The sequence below is a fragment of the Culex quinquefasciatus genome, chromosome 2, assembly GCF_015732765.1.
Source record: "Culex quinquefasciatus strain JHB chromosome 2, VPISU_Cqui_1.0_pri_paternal, whole genome shotgun sequence".
NCBI lineage: Eukaryota > Metazoa > Arthropoda > Insecta > Diptera > Culicidae > Culex > Culex quinquefasciatus.
In genome coordinates, this window is record NC_051862.1 from 65,839,660 (window position 1) to 65,853,837 (window position 14,178).

The 14,178-nt window shown below is 38.8% G+C and overlaps 1 protein-coding gene across 1 annotated transcript in view; it reads right to left on the reverse strand.

Annotated features, from left to right (window-relative positions):
- LOC6036842 (adenylate cyclase type 2) overlaps positions 1–14,178 on the reverse strand; it is a 111,700-nt gene that overhangs the window by 8,976 nt on the left and 88,546 nt on the right. Inside the window, exons 11-15 of the mRNA XM_038254226.1 lie at positions 8,250–8,476; positions 7,978–8,179; positions 7,612–7,868; positions 6,499–6,661; positions 5,892–6,212 (exon numbers count right to left, since the gene is read on the reverse strand). Of these exons, the coding sequence (XP_038110154.1) occupies positions 5,892–6,212; positions 6,499–6,661; positions 7,612–7,868; positions 7,978–8,179; positions 8,250–8,476 (1,170 nt within the window). The remainder of the gene's footprint in view (positions 1–5,891; positions 6,213–6,498; positions 6,662–7,611; positions 7,869–7,977; positions 8,180–8,249; positions 8,477–14,178) is intronic.

Below are 14,178 nucleotides of genomic sequence, written 5' to 3' on the forward strand. Positions count from 1 at the left end.
TATCGTGGTTCACTGAAGCTACCGGAAGCTATACCAATGTTTAATATACCCATATAGACCCCATTGATCAGGTAGATCATGAGGTCATAACTCCCGGGAGTCCTGGAGGACCCATAACAATCCAACGTAACCCAGAATATCCATCGTGGTTCACTGAAGTTTCCGGAAGCTATACCGATGTTGATTATACCCATATAGACCCGCGTTGATCAGGTAGATCATCAGGTCATAACACCCGGGAGTTCCTGGAGGACCCATAACAATCCAACGTAACCCAGAATATCCATCGTGGTTCACTGAAGTTACCGGAAGCTATACCGATAGTTAATATACCCATATAGACCCGCGTTGATCAGGTAGATCATCAGGTCATAACTCCCGGGAGTTCCTGGAGGACGCATAACAATCCAACATGGCGAAGGGTATCTATCGTGGTTCACTGAAGCTACCGGAAGCTATACCAATGTTTAATATACCCATATAGACCCCATTGATCAGGTAGATCATGAGGTCATAACTCCCGGGAGTCCTGGAGGACCCATAACAATCCAACGTAACCCAGAATATCCATCGTGGTTCACTGAAGTTACCGGAAGCTATACCGATGTTGATTATACCCATATAGACCCGCGTTGATCAGGTAGATCATCAGGTCATAACACCCGGGAGTTCCTGGAGGACCCATAACAATCCAACGTAACCCAGAATATCCATCGTGGTTCACTGAAGTTACCGGAAGCTATACCGATAGTTAATATACCCATATAGACCCGCGTTGATCAGGTAGATCATCAGGTCATAACTCCCGGGAGTTCCTGGAGGACGCATAACAATGCAACGTAACCCAGAATATCTATCGTGGTTCACTGAAGCTACCTGAAGCTATACCGATGGTTAATACACCCATATAGACCCCCGTTGATCAAGTAGATATCTAGGGCATGACTTCCGGGAGTTCTTGGATACCCAGACTTGTGGATGGCCCCTTATCCGTGTTTTGTGGATGACCCCTTATACAAATGTTTCATTTATATGTAAATAAAGTACATTTAAAAAGAAAACCTCATTTTACGCCAAAACCCCGCAATAACGCTCCCCCGATTTGCGCTCAAACCCCGAAATAACGCTCCCCCCGTTTGCGCTCAAACCCCGAAATAACGCTCCCCCGAATTGCGCTCTCCCCCGGTGTGCGCCCCCCCAAAAAGAGCGCACATGGGGGATTTAGTGTAAATGAAACATTTGTATAAGGGGTCATCCACAAAACACGGATAAGGGCCCATCCACAAAACTGGGCATCCAAGAACTCCCGGAAGTCATGCCCTAGATATCTACCTGATCATCGAGGGTCTATATGGGTCTATTAACCATCGGTATAGCTTAAGATAGCTTCAGTAAACCACTATGGATACTTTGGGGTACGTTGGATTGTTATGGGTCTTCCAGGAACTCCATGGAGTTATGACCTGATGATCTACCTGATCAATGGGGGTCTAAATTGGTATATTAACCATCGGTATAGCTTCAGGTAGCTTCAGTGGATTACGATGGATACCCTTCGCCATGTTGGACTATTATGGGTCCTCCAGGAACTCCCGGGAGTTATGACCTGATGATCTACCTGATCAACGGGGGTCTATATTGGTATATTACCCATCGGTATAGCTTCAGGTAGCTTCAGTGAACCACCATGGATATCCTTCGCCATGTTGGATTGATATGGGTCTTCCAGGAACTCCCGGGAGTTATGACCTGATGATCTACCTGATTAACGGGGGTCTATATTGGTATATTAACCATGGGTATAGCTTCCGGTAGCTTCAGTGAACCACAATGGATACCCTTAGCCATGTTGGATTATTATAGGTCCTCCAGGAACTACATGGAGTTATGACCTGATGATCTACCTGATCAACGGGGGTCTATATTGGTATATTAACCATCGGTATAGCTTCAGGTAGCTTCAGTGGATTACGATGGATACCCTTCGCCATGTTGGACTATTATGGGTCCTCCAGGAACTCCCGGGAGTTATGACCAGATGATCTACCTGTTCGACGGGGGTCTATATGTATGTATTAACCATCGGTATAGCTTCAGGTAGCTTCAGTAAACCACGATGGATACTCTGGGGTACATTGGATTGTTATCGGTCCTCCAGGAACTCCAGAGAGTTATGACCTGATGATCTACCTGATCAACGAGGGTTGGTCTATATGGGTCCAACAATCCAACGAACTCCAGAGCATCCATCGTGGTGCAGTGAAGCTAACTGAAGCTATACCGATGATTTATACACCCGTATAGATCATCAGGTCATAACTCCATGGAGTTCCTGGAGGACCTATAATAATCCAACATGGCTAAGGGTATCCATTGTGGTTCACGGAAGCTACCTGAAGCTATACCGATGGTTAATATACCAATATAGACCCCCGTTGATGAGGTAGATCATGAGGTCATAACTCCATGGAGTTCCTGGAGGACCTATAATAATCCAACATGGCTAAGGGTATCCATTGTGGTTCACTGAAGCAACCTGAAGCTATACCCATGGTTAATATACCAATATAGACCCCCGTTGATCAGATAGATCATCAGGTCATAACTCCATGGAGTTCCTGGAGGACCTATAATAATCCAACATGGCTAAGGGTATCCATTGTGGTTCACTGAAGCTACCTGAAGCTATACCGATGGTTAATATACCAATATAGACCCCCGTTGATCAGGTAGATCATCAGGTCATAACTCCCGGGAGTTCCTGCAGGACCCATAACAGTCCAACATGGCGAAGTGTACCCATCGTAATCCACTGAAGCTACCTGAAGCTATACCGATGGTTAATATACCAATATAGACCCCCGTTGATCAGGTAGATCATCAGGTCATAACTCCCTGGAGTTCCTGGAGGATCCATATCAATCCAACATGGTGAAGGGTATCCATCGTGGTTCACTGAAGCTACCTGAAGCTATACCGATGGTTAATACATCCATATAGACCCCCGTCGATCAGGTAGATCATCAGGTCATAACTCCCGGGAGTTCCTGGAAGACCCATATCAATCCAACATGGCGAAGGATATCCATGGTGGTTCACTGAAGCTACCTGAAGCTATACCGATGGGTAATATATACATATAGACCCCCGTTGATCAGGTAGATCATCAGGTCATAACTCCCTGGAGTTCCTGGAGGACCCATATCAATCCAACGTAACCCAGAATATCCATCGTGATTCACTGAAGCTACCGGAAGCTATACCGATGGTTAATTCACCCATATAGACCCCCGTTGATCAGGTAGATCATCAGGTCATAACTTCATAACTATAGACCCTCGATGATCAAGTAGATATCTATGGCATGACTTCCGGGAGTTCTTGGATACCCAGATTTGTGGATGGTCCCTTACCCGTGTTTTGTGGATGATCCCTTATACAAATGTTTCATTTATTTGTAAATAATGTACATTAAAAAAGGAAACCCCATTTTACGCCAAAACCCCGAAATAACGCTCCCCCCGTTTGCGCTCAAACCCCGAAATAACGCTCCCCCGAATTGCGCTCTCCCCCGGTGTGCGCCCCCCCAAAAAGAGCGCACATGGGGAATTTAGTGTATCTCTAAAACATTGGAAACTACTGACACCATTAATTGATCAGTCGAATTTTTTCACCAATAAAAAACGAATTTTCCATTTAAAATTCAATAAAAAGTTCCGTTAAGATATTAAAACTGTTTGTGGTGTTTTGGTACTTATTTAGTCTATCATTTTTCAATTTTAGTTTTCTATTTACATGCCTTTTTTCCAAATAGTTTCAAATTTGGGCCGTTCTGTTCCACTTGATCTGTTCGAGAGTTTTGGAAAAAAATCCCGATTGCTTGTATTTCCATCAAGATACCATTTTCGATTTTGCGAAGTTTGAGGATTTTTTTTAATTTAACTTGATAACGATAATAAAAACAAAACCATGCAATAATGATGATAAAGAAGGAAACTTATTTCCAACAATGTTACTCATCAAATGTGACCGATTGGCCAATATTTTAAATTTATCCAAACAAAAACGCTTTCTACAACACTGCTGGAATACAAATCTTGGAGTCTATCGCCTTACAACACAGTTAAAAAAAGTTTAATTTTGGAAGGTTGAAAAATATGTTGGTCTAAGATTGCCTCTATTTTGATGTAATTTTACATACATTTAAGAAGAATAAATTAAATTTCACATCAAAAGATTTAAATGTGCACTAGGGTGCCCAGAATATGGGACTTTTTCTCAAAACCTCGCTCCACAAGCTATATACTGTTCCTTGAGGACTCTGGGCCAAATATGAGCAAAATCGGTCAACATTTACCCAATGTTACTCAAAGGTGAAGTTTGTATGGGAAAAATCGAAAAAATGTATGGAAAACTCAAATTGTTTACGGTTTGGTCTGCATGGCGCGCTTCTTTCATCAAAATATTCTCAAAAGTGAGATTCTCGTTGGAAATTTAATGCTCTCCAACTTTGTAGAACATACCAAAGCTGTAAAACTCGACCCTGAAAAGTTATTAGCGATTTAAAATAGTCATTTTTGTATGAAAAACATTTTTTTTTCACCAACTTTACTGCCGTTCTACGCATAATTGTCTCATGTTCAAAAAAAGGCAAGTGAAAAAAGCGATTGAAATTTTTCGATCGATTTCTGTGTTTCTACGCATAATTGTCCCGTGAGTCCCTATTCGCCCTATATGTCCCTAATCACCCCGGTAAACATTTTATCACCCTTATTTGTAATCCTCTTACAGCTAAACAGGTAAACAAGATGAAATGTTTCTTAAAACTCATGATTTTATGATAGAAAATACTTGGTGGGACAATTATGCGTAGAAGTTCAACGATGGGACAAACAGACTTGGTGTTGTTTTCAATGATTTTCTGAACAAAGTACTAGATTTTATGTGTTTTTCTGAAAATATACTCAACCAATTTCGCTTAAAACTTGCACAGATGCTTAAAATAACCCGTTTTTCGCTTCTGGAGCAGGGGGTCATTTTTTTCTGGGCACCCTAATGTGCACACAAGAGTCCTGATTTTCGCTTCAAAGATCAGAAATCACTCACTCATCGCCGAATGAATCTTTGCCGACTGGAGCGCGCAACCATTCGCGAGCGAAAACGTCAATAGCTTATCAAATTTGTATTTAATGAATTTGAATTTTCGTGAAGTTCTATTTCTACACCGTCCTTCGACCTGAGTCACAAACGAATATGCTCAGAGAGGAGAGAACCTTATGAAATAATAGCGCGGCGCTCACTTGGCCTACACTACCACAGTTTGCCGTAAATTTGAGTTTGAAATGGTGAAAATTTCTGTCAAATTTGTCTTTGATGTTGTGTAAACAAAAAAAAAAATGCAATTTAAGTAGTGCAAAGCCGATCGCAAGCTATTTTGACTCAGCTTTGAGCGTCATAACGCAATCGGTCTCTCTGAACCATTCGCAGTACTACCCGATTGAAGTGAGAGGGAGAGCAAAGAGAGAGTGTTCAGTAGCGATTGGTGTGGAAGTGACAAACGGTACACAGAAAAAAATCAATTCCCGTAATCGTGAATTAAGTTCACGATTATGAGAACCACGATGGAATATATACATGTTTATGGTGCAAATGCACCATACTCATGAATAAATTCCTTCGTGGATCTCACATTCGTGAACTTTTTTTTTACGATTACGGGAATTGATTTTTTTCTATGTAGGAATACATCAGAGCAGTTACGTCGCGCTCGATTTGTGCTCGCGAGTGACTGAGCAATCAGGACCCTAAATTATACATTTAAGAGGAGAAATTACACATTGTTTTCTGACACAAATTCTGTCAAAATTCTCAGATGGTTTTTCTTAACTCACCGCCGCACCCTCCTCCTTGCCCGGTCGCAGCCCCGACGCCACCATGTACGTGCTGCCGATGGTTTTGATCTTCTCGATGCCGCTGAACTTGGGCTTCAGCAGCAACTTGTCAAAGTCGCAGATGATCTCGTTCAGCAGCCGCAAACACTCGAGGCCCTGCTTGTTGACGTCCGTCTCGTCGTAGAACTCCTTGTAGTTCGGAATGGACGCGAACATGACCGCCACCGACGAGTAGCTCTCGTGGTACAGCTCCTGAAATTCGCGCTCCTTCTTCAGGAAGTGACCGGCCACGTGGGCGGGTAGAATGTTTTCCAGCAGGATCTGCGGGGTGGAGGAGTGGAGAATACCAATTTAAACTTTTGTCGAGTGGGGTGCTTGTTGGGCGAAACGAGCGTATGTGTTGATGGTAAAGTTAGATGATTGTTCATTCGCTGTTTTGATTGACGTCGGTGTGGACAGTAGAATGTTTCAGTTCGCACGACATTCTATAAATACCACTAAAAATGTATGTTGAATAGTATTTTATTATAATTGAATTGATATTTTCAGCAGTGTCATAAAATTTTTTAAAAGATAATTAAAATAAAAAGTGATTAGAACAACTCACCTTGTTGATCCCCCGCATCGTTTCGACCTCCTCCTGCTCGACCTTGAGTTTGGCCTTCCAGAGGAAGTCGGTCCGGGACACGTACTCGCCCTGGCGGTCCAGCGTGTGCAGGACGGATGCTATCAGCAGCAGGAACAGTGCGCCCTGAAATGCTAGAGGCCATCTGGCGGGGAGGAAGAACGAAGGAAAAGTTGTGGTGGGTGGAGGAAATTAATAAATGCTTTTGTAATAGACGGGGGAAAAAGTGCAGCGTGTCGGCTTTAATGCATTTGTGAAACAGGAACAGGAGTTTAAAATGTCACTTAAAATGACGGTAGATAGCGGCGGCGTTGACGAAACTCATTAAAAAGTTTCAGCATCGGCATGGTGTTGCCACCTGAGGCACATTTCGGGACGAAAAGGTTGAATCTAAAGGTTCATTTATGTAGAGAAGTAAGAAAGAGCTGTTAGAAGAAATTTGAAAGTGTTTCAAAAGACCTTCCAAATGCAACCAAAAGAATTGTTTTTACCGTTTTATCGTTTTAGGCCGTTTCAAAAAGCTCAATACTTGTCTATAATTTTTATATGATCTTTAAGTTATTTTTCTTCTAAAAGTGTCAAAGTAAAAGGAAAAATTTAAATAATGATATGGATATATCGTAATTCACAGAATTCAAGTACACAGCAAAAAATCCGATGGTAAAATCGCATGCACTGCACAAGCATGCACATCACCTTCGTCAAAATAAACACTTAATATTACACACTGCATGTACAATTTTTGCAAACACAAAAAAAAGTTGATAATGACGGGATTCAAACCCAGCATCAACAGTAAGGACTGGCGCCTTAGCCCACTCGGCCATGAGACCGATGATAAGTTTTAATGATAAACGCATATATGGGCTAGACATATCGGTCAATTAGGGTTCCCATACTGATGGGCTAGATATTTCAGGGTGTAAAATTACATAAAATTGCATAAAATAATGCATTTTTTTTTACACCCAGGCCTTTTACACGCAGCTGGATTACTACTTTTTTAGCTGTGAACACCATGTGCTTGATGGATTGCATGCACTCAAAAGTTTAGTAAAACATTTAATGCTCTAATCCTGCTACTCCATTACTCACGAGTTGTACAGCATCTGGTATGTTTCGAAGAGGGAGCTCTGCCACAGGAGCGAGCACTGAACACCGACGAAGAACAGCATCACCAGCAGCTTAATGATGAAGCCCGACTTGAGGAAGGCCGAGGCCGCCGCCAGGCTGATGGCGGCCGTGTACAGGTACACGGGGGCGACCGGCGCGTACTCGACCTCGAACGTGACCGCCTCGGTGCCGTTGTTCACCAGCTGGACGTCCGCTATCACTAGATCGTCAAAGTTTATCTGTGGGGAGAGCGTTGGTACAAAAAAGTTGGACTTTATAAACTGTTGTTTTGGGGTTATTTATTGATGAAATCCTATTTATTTTTCCTGAGGAAGAAGTTTCACTCACCACACTGAATATGGCACACGCTGCGATGAGCGAGGTGGAAATTAAAAATATTGCTATCCTTAGTGTCCGGCTGGCGGCAATCACCTGGCCGGGGCCGTTATTACCAGGTGGTGACAGTTCCGACATTTGGTAGTTGCTTAAATATAAAAATAGACCTAACGCTACGGCTGTTGCACTCAGTGAACCAATAACGACTACATTGCTGCAAGAAGAAAAAACAGGCAAGTTGATTTATCGTCCTTTGGACCTTTGCCCAGTCGAGTGAGACTGACCTTTTAAATACTACTACTTGAATCAGTCCAATCGATAGAAACAATACAAACGAACAGATGAGATCGAACCGGAAGCTCGGGTCCGGCTGGGCCCGGTACATGGCCTCCCGGGCTGTGTTTCGGTACCACATGGTCACCGGTTGCAACTCCTTCGGAGGGCCCCAGCATTTGCACTCGCTGCAGTGCCCGTCCTCTGGCAGCAGGTTGGACTCGACCATGGCGATACTCTGAGGAAGATGAGTATAATGAGTATAATATAAATGTAAAGTATATGAGAGGATATTTTATTTCTAAAATATGCATCACGCAAAAAAAAATGAGACGAAACATTATAAAAAATAATTATAATTTATAATTATAATATGAACCAACTAATGAGGCAAAATGGCTTCTTTGGGCATACAAAAGGCACCTAAAAAGTTTCAGCCAGATAAAAAAAAATGCAAAATCGTATGGCCGAAATCTCAGAGAATTGCTCATGTATAACTGTACTAGCAATAAATGCAAAACTTTATTGTAGTAGCAGTATTGCCAGTAGCAAAACATATCATGTTTACTTGTTAGCAGGGATGGAATAATATTTTTTTTTAAACAAATAATTTTCGCTTGCGAGCTTTTTTCATTAGTGAAAGAGAGAGGAGGCAAATCACGCAAAAGAAAATCACTCCCGAACTTTTCAAAGAAAATCAATCTGTTGATGATTTTTTCGTGAATTTCCTTGTCAGCACCACTTAAAATTATCCATCTACAAAAAGTGACAGGTAATTTTTCGACGTGTGACGTTACACTTGCAACTGTAGTAGTGAAAAAGTAGTGTCCCGCCGAATAATCAAGATGATGATTTTTTAAGATTCCTTTTACCGATCTTTCGTGCGCGAGAGAGGAGAGCCATGTTCCCTTCGGATTTTTTCTCTTGATGAACGTTCAAAGATTTTCTTTTGATGATGATTCTTCCAACGATGCTTTTTAGTTTAATTTTTTCTACAATTGATGAGTCTGTTGCAATTTTTTCGCGTTTTTCAATCAATTATTTTTCGATTTGGATTATACTTTGCCCAACGATTCCTTATTTCAAAATAAGTCATTTTGAATGATAAGTTTCTCCATTACCATTCAGATAAAAACTGAGTTCACAGGAAATATGTTTTACTCAGTTCTATGCTTATGCTTTTAATTACCAAAAATCTAATTTGACAAACTTTACCGCCTCAGTTTTTTAAATGTGTTTTAGTGGATCTAAAGCACGATGATTTTAAAAAAGTTTTGAAAAAAAAAATGATGTAAAATTGAATTTTTATCTACACGCAGAAAAAAGGCATATTTGAATCAACAAAACGTTTTGTTGATTTGAAAATCAAGATTTTTGTTGAATCAACGCTTAACGTCAAAGCAACTTTTTCAAAACAACAAAAGATTTTTGTAGAATTGAGAAAATTTAGGTTTGTTTCAACGCAAAACAGGCGTTGATTATATTCAACAAAAATGTTGTTGAATCAAACCTCGTACAGGATGATTCTACAAAATATTTTTCTGCGTGTTCTTTTAGATTTGTAATTTTTTGTACCACGTTTCCAAATAATAATCATTTTTATGCCAAAATTTTCAGTTTCTTAAAATAGTGTTGAACAATTGTAATAAAATTCCATTTGTTTCGTCAAAAATGTTTCTTTTAAATTTTTGATCAATATCCAATGTACAATTTGACAAAATAAAAAAACCATTAAAAAATTGACGCTAATTTTTGGCAAGCAGAAATGCATGAATAAAAATAGTTTTGCCAAAACATGATAGCACTGTATTGTCAAATATCTGTTAAAATTCTCTCTAACTTTGTCGATTTTACCTTTGATTGTTAAGATATGGCTTTCAAAGAAAAAAATAAATGGGATAGATAGTTTTTCTAAATACTATCAAATTAGCCCTAATTTTTAGTTATTTTAAGAAATTTTAAATCCCGTCTTAAACTACAAAATTTTTATTTTATTTTTAAATATAAAATTTTTAACTTAGGCTTGTGCAAATTTTATTTAGAGTGTTGTCTCCCCCTCCCTTTCAAATTCGGCCCGAAAAATCAGGGGGCAAAAAAAAAATTTCAAAAGACTTCATAATTTCAATGAAAATTTTAGTGCAATCAGCTGAAATCAATTTAAAATGCATTCCCCTGCGTTTAAAATCATTTTTAGCATGTTTAGGTTCATTATATCAAAAAAAGTTTTGTTTCGCTAAAACTTTCGATTTCGTCAAATCTTACATTTGGGTAATTCTCTACCAACTCACACGAAATCAGGAAAAGTTGCCCCGACCCCTCTTCGATTTGCGTGAAACTTTGTCCTAAGGGGTTACTTTTGTCCCTGATCACGAATCCGAGGTCCGTTTTTTGATATCTCGTGACGGAGGGGCGGTACGACCCCTTCCATTTTTGAACATGCGAAAAAAGAGGTGTTTTTAAATAATTTGCAGCCTGAAACGGTGATGAGATAGAAATTTGGTGTCAAAGGGACTTTTATGTAAAATTAGACGCCCGATTTGATGGCGTACTCAGAATTCCGAAAAAACGTATTTTTCATCGAAAAAAAAACACTAAAAAAGTTTTAAAAATTCTCCCATTTTCCGTTACTCGACTGTAAATTTTTTTGGAACATGTCATTTAATGGGAAATTTAATGTACTTTTTGAATCTACATTGACCCAGAAGGGTCATTTTTTCATTCAGAACAAAATCTTTCATTTTAAAATTTCGTGTTTTTTCTAACTTTGCAGGGTTTTTTTTTAGAGTGTAACAATGTTCTACAAAGTTGTAGAGCAGACAATTACACAAATTTTGATATATAGACATAAGGGGTTTGCTTATAAACATCACGAGTTATCGCGATTTTACGAAAAAAGTTTTGAAAAAGTTACTTTTTGCGTTTCTCTTTGTTTCGTTGTCCGTGTCTGTCGCGGGTGACCATGAACGGCCATGATCGATGACGACCAACTTTTTCAAAACTTTTTTGAAAAAAACCCTTCTGGGTCAATGTAGATTCGAAAAGTATATTAAATTTCCCATAAAATGACATGTTCCAAATTTTTTTACAGTCGAGTAACGGAAAATGGGAGAATTTTTAAAACTTTTTTAGTGTTTTTTTCGATGAAAAATACGTTTTTTCGGAATTCTGAGTACGCCATCGGGCGTCTAATTTTACATAAAAGTCCCTTTGACACCAAATTTCTATCTCATCACCGTTTCAGGCTGCAAATTATTGAAAAACACCTCTTTTTTCGCATGTTCATAAATGAAAGGGGTCGTACCGCCCCTCCGTCACGAGATATCAAAAAACGGACCTCGGATTCGTGATCAAGGACAAAAGTTACCCCTTAGGACAAAGTTTCACGCAAATCGAAGAGGGGTCGGGGCAACTGCTGTGTGAGTTGGCAGAGAATTACCCATTTTTCTAAACGAATGATTGCAAAACAACTGAATTAGTATAAAATGCATTTTGAAACACTTCTTTCATTTGAATGTTGAGATTTTCGCTTATTATTAAAAAAAAAAAAATATTTTTGCCCTCCTCCTCGACCCCGGCCAGAGCCGAGGGACAAGAACTTTGAAAAATATTTGCATCGGCCTTATTACATTCCTTGAGTATGTAATTTTTAACTGATCTTGATTGAAAAATCAAATTATGTATTTTTTTTTAACAAATCAACGCAAAGAAAAATTTAAATATATTTGACTCTGAATTGAGTGTATGAAAGATGTACAAATTGAAGAATCAAATTTTAGATCTCTGCACTTTAGTTTATTGTATTTTTTTTGCAAACAAAACAAATAATTTAAAATTTTGTTTATTTTTAGATTTTGCCGGGAATGATTTTTTTTGTGAAATAATAAAATCAACTCTCTGGTTATCAATATTGCTCCATATATCGATAGTGTCTTTAGTCTCCATAGAACTACATACTTTTTTTTTTTTTTTTTTTTTTGAATTTAATATACTTTATTGAATCTTTCTTATAATAATTACATTTGGTTTACATAATAAGTGGTCAGCTGTGGCTCTTCAGCTTTAATTTTCTTTTCGTGATTTAAACACTGTTCATTTTCATAACTTTAAAAGTATATGATTTATCATTTTTGTAACACTAGGTACAATGAGGAAAAAAATGTTAAGAAAACATAACCTAACCTAAAACTAACTTAAACTTACCATAAACTAAACCAATCCTTGAATCAAGGGGTATTCAGAAATAGCACATTTTTCCCTGAATTTCAAACATTTTTCTTGAATCTTCTGATCCAACATTTTTACTTCTGCTAATTCATGAACCTCACTTGATCTTGTCCAGCCAGGAACATTCAAAACCATTTTGAGTACCTTGTTTTGGACACGCTGGAGCTTCAATTTATGAGTTCTAGCGCAACACTCCCAAACAGGTACTGCATACTCAATAACGGGGTAAATTATTTGTTTGTAAACTGCTAGCTTATTTTTCAAAGAAAGCTTTGATTTTCTGTTAATTAAAGGATACAAACACCTGATGAGAATGCTGCACTTGTTCAATATTTTATCTACATGCTGCCGAAACAATAGTTTCGAGTCAAGTATGAGACCTAAATAGACAACTTCCTTTGACCAGGGTATCGAAACATCATTCATTTTAATCAAAACATCATCCTTTGGGACAAATCTGGCCGATTTGGAAAGTGGAAAAATGATGGTTTGAGTTTTGGCTGCATTTATGCGAATTTTCCAGTCGCCAAAGTATTCGGAAAGAACGTCAAGACCCTTCTGAAGACGGCCAACTAAATATCTGGTTATTTTACCCTTATAAATAACGGCAGTGTCATCAGCAAAAAGTGACAACACACCATTACCAGGAAGAGTAGGCAAATCAGATGTAAAAATATTGTACAGAAGTGGGCCAAGAATACTTCCTTGGGAACCCCAGCATCAATGTTGAATAATCCAGAAGCAATCCCATTCAGAAAAACCCTGAACGATCTCTCCGAAAGATAGTGCTGGATAATTTTGATAAGATACATTGGAAAACCGTATAAATACAGTTTATGTATCAAACCATCATGCCAAACATTGTCAAAAGCCTTCTCAACATCCAACAAAGCCATAGCAGTTGATTTAGACTCAAGCTTGTTCTGCTTGATGATTTTAGTTACTCTCGTAAGCTGATGAGCAGTATTATGTCCCTTTCGGAAGCCAAACTGCTCATTCAAAATTATATTATTATCGTTGGTAAAATCCAAAAGCCTTGAATAGATGACCTTCTCAAAGAGTTTGGACAGACTACTCAAAAGACTAATGGGACGATAACTTGTTGGCGATGTTGGATCTTTTGAGGCTTCAAAATTGGTATGACTTTGCCCAGTTTCCAATTGGTGGGGAAGTAACCAAGTTGCAAACATTTATTGAAAATATTGGCTAGATGTTGAAAGAACTGATCACTCTGTTTTTTCAACACTAGATTAAAATGTTATCAAAGCCAGGAGCTTTCATATTTTTCATTTGTTTAACTGCAACTTTGACTTCCTCACCAGAAACATGGGAATCTGCAGGAAATTCAAAGGTAGAGTCATTGATTGTTGAAATACTATTGGCAACTGATGTTTCTTTACGGCTGGTCATGGAAGCGCCAAGATTATGTGAACTAACAAAATGAAGCCCAAGTGCATTTGCCTTTTCCTCGGATGTAATCAAAGGAGAATCCTCAACAATAAGAGGAGGAATAGGCTTTGGTTTGTTTTTAAGAACTTTTGAAAGTTTCCAAAATGGTTTTGAATAATTCCCAAGCTGGCTTACATGTTTTGAAAATTCTTGATTTCTGATATTGTCAAGTCGGTCTTGTATGATTTTGTTCAAATTGTTCACTGAAATCTTTTGTCATAGTCCCCAGTCCGTTGATATTGTCTCCTATAAACATTCCTAAGTCTA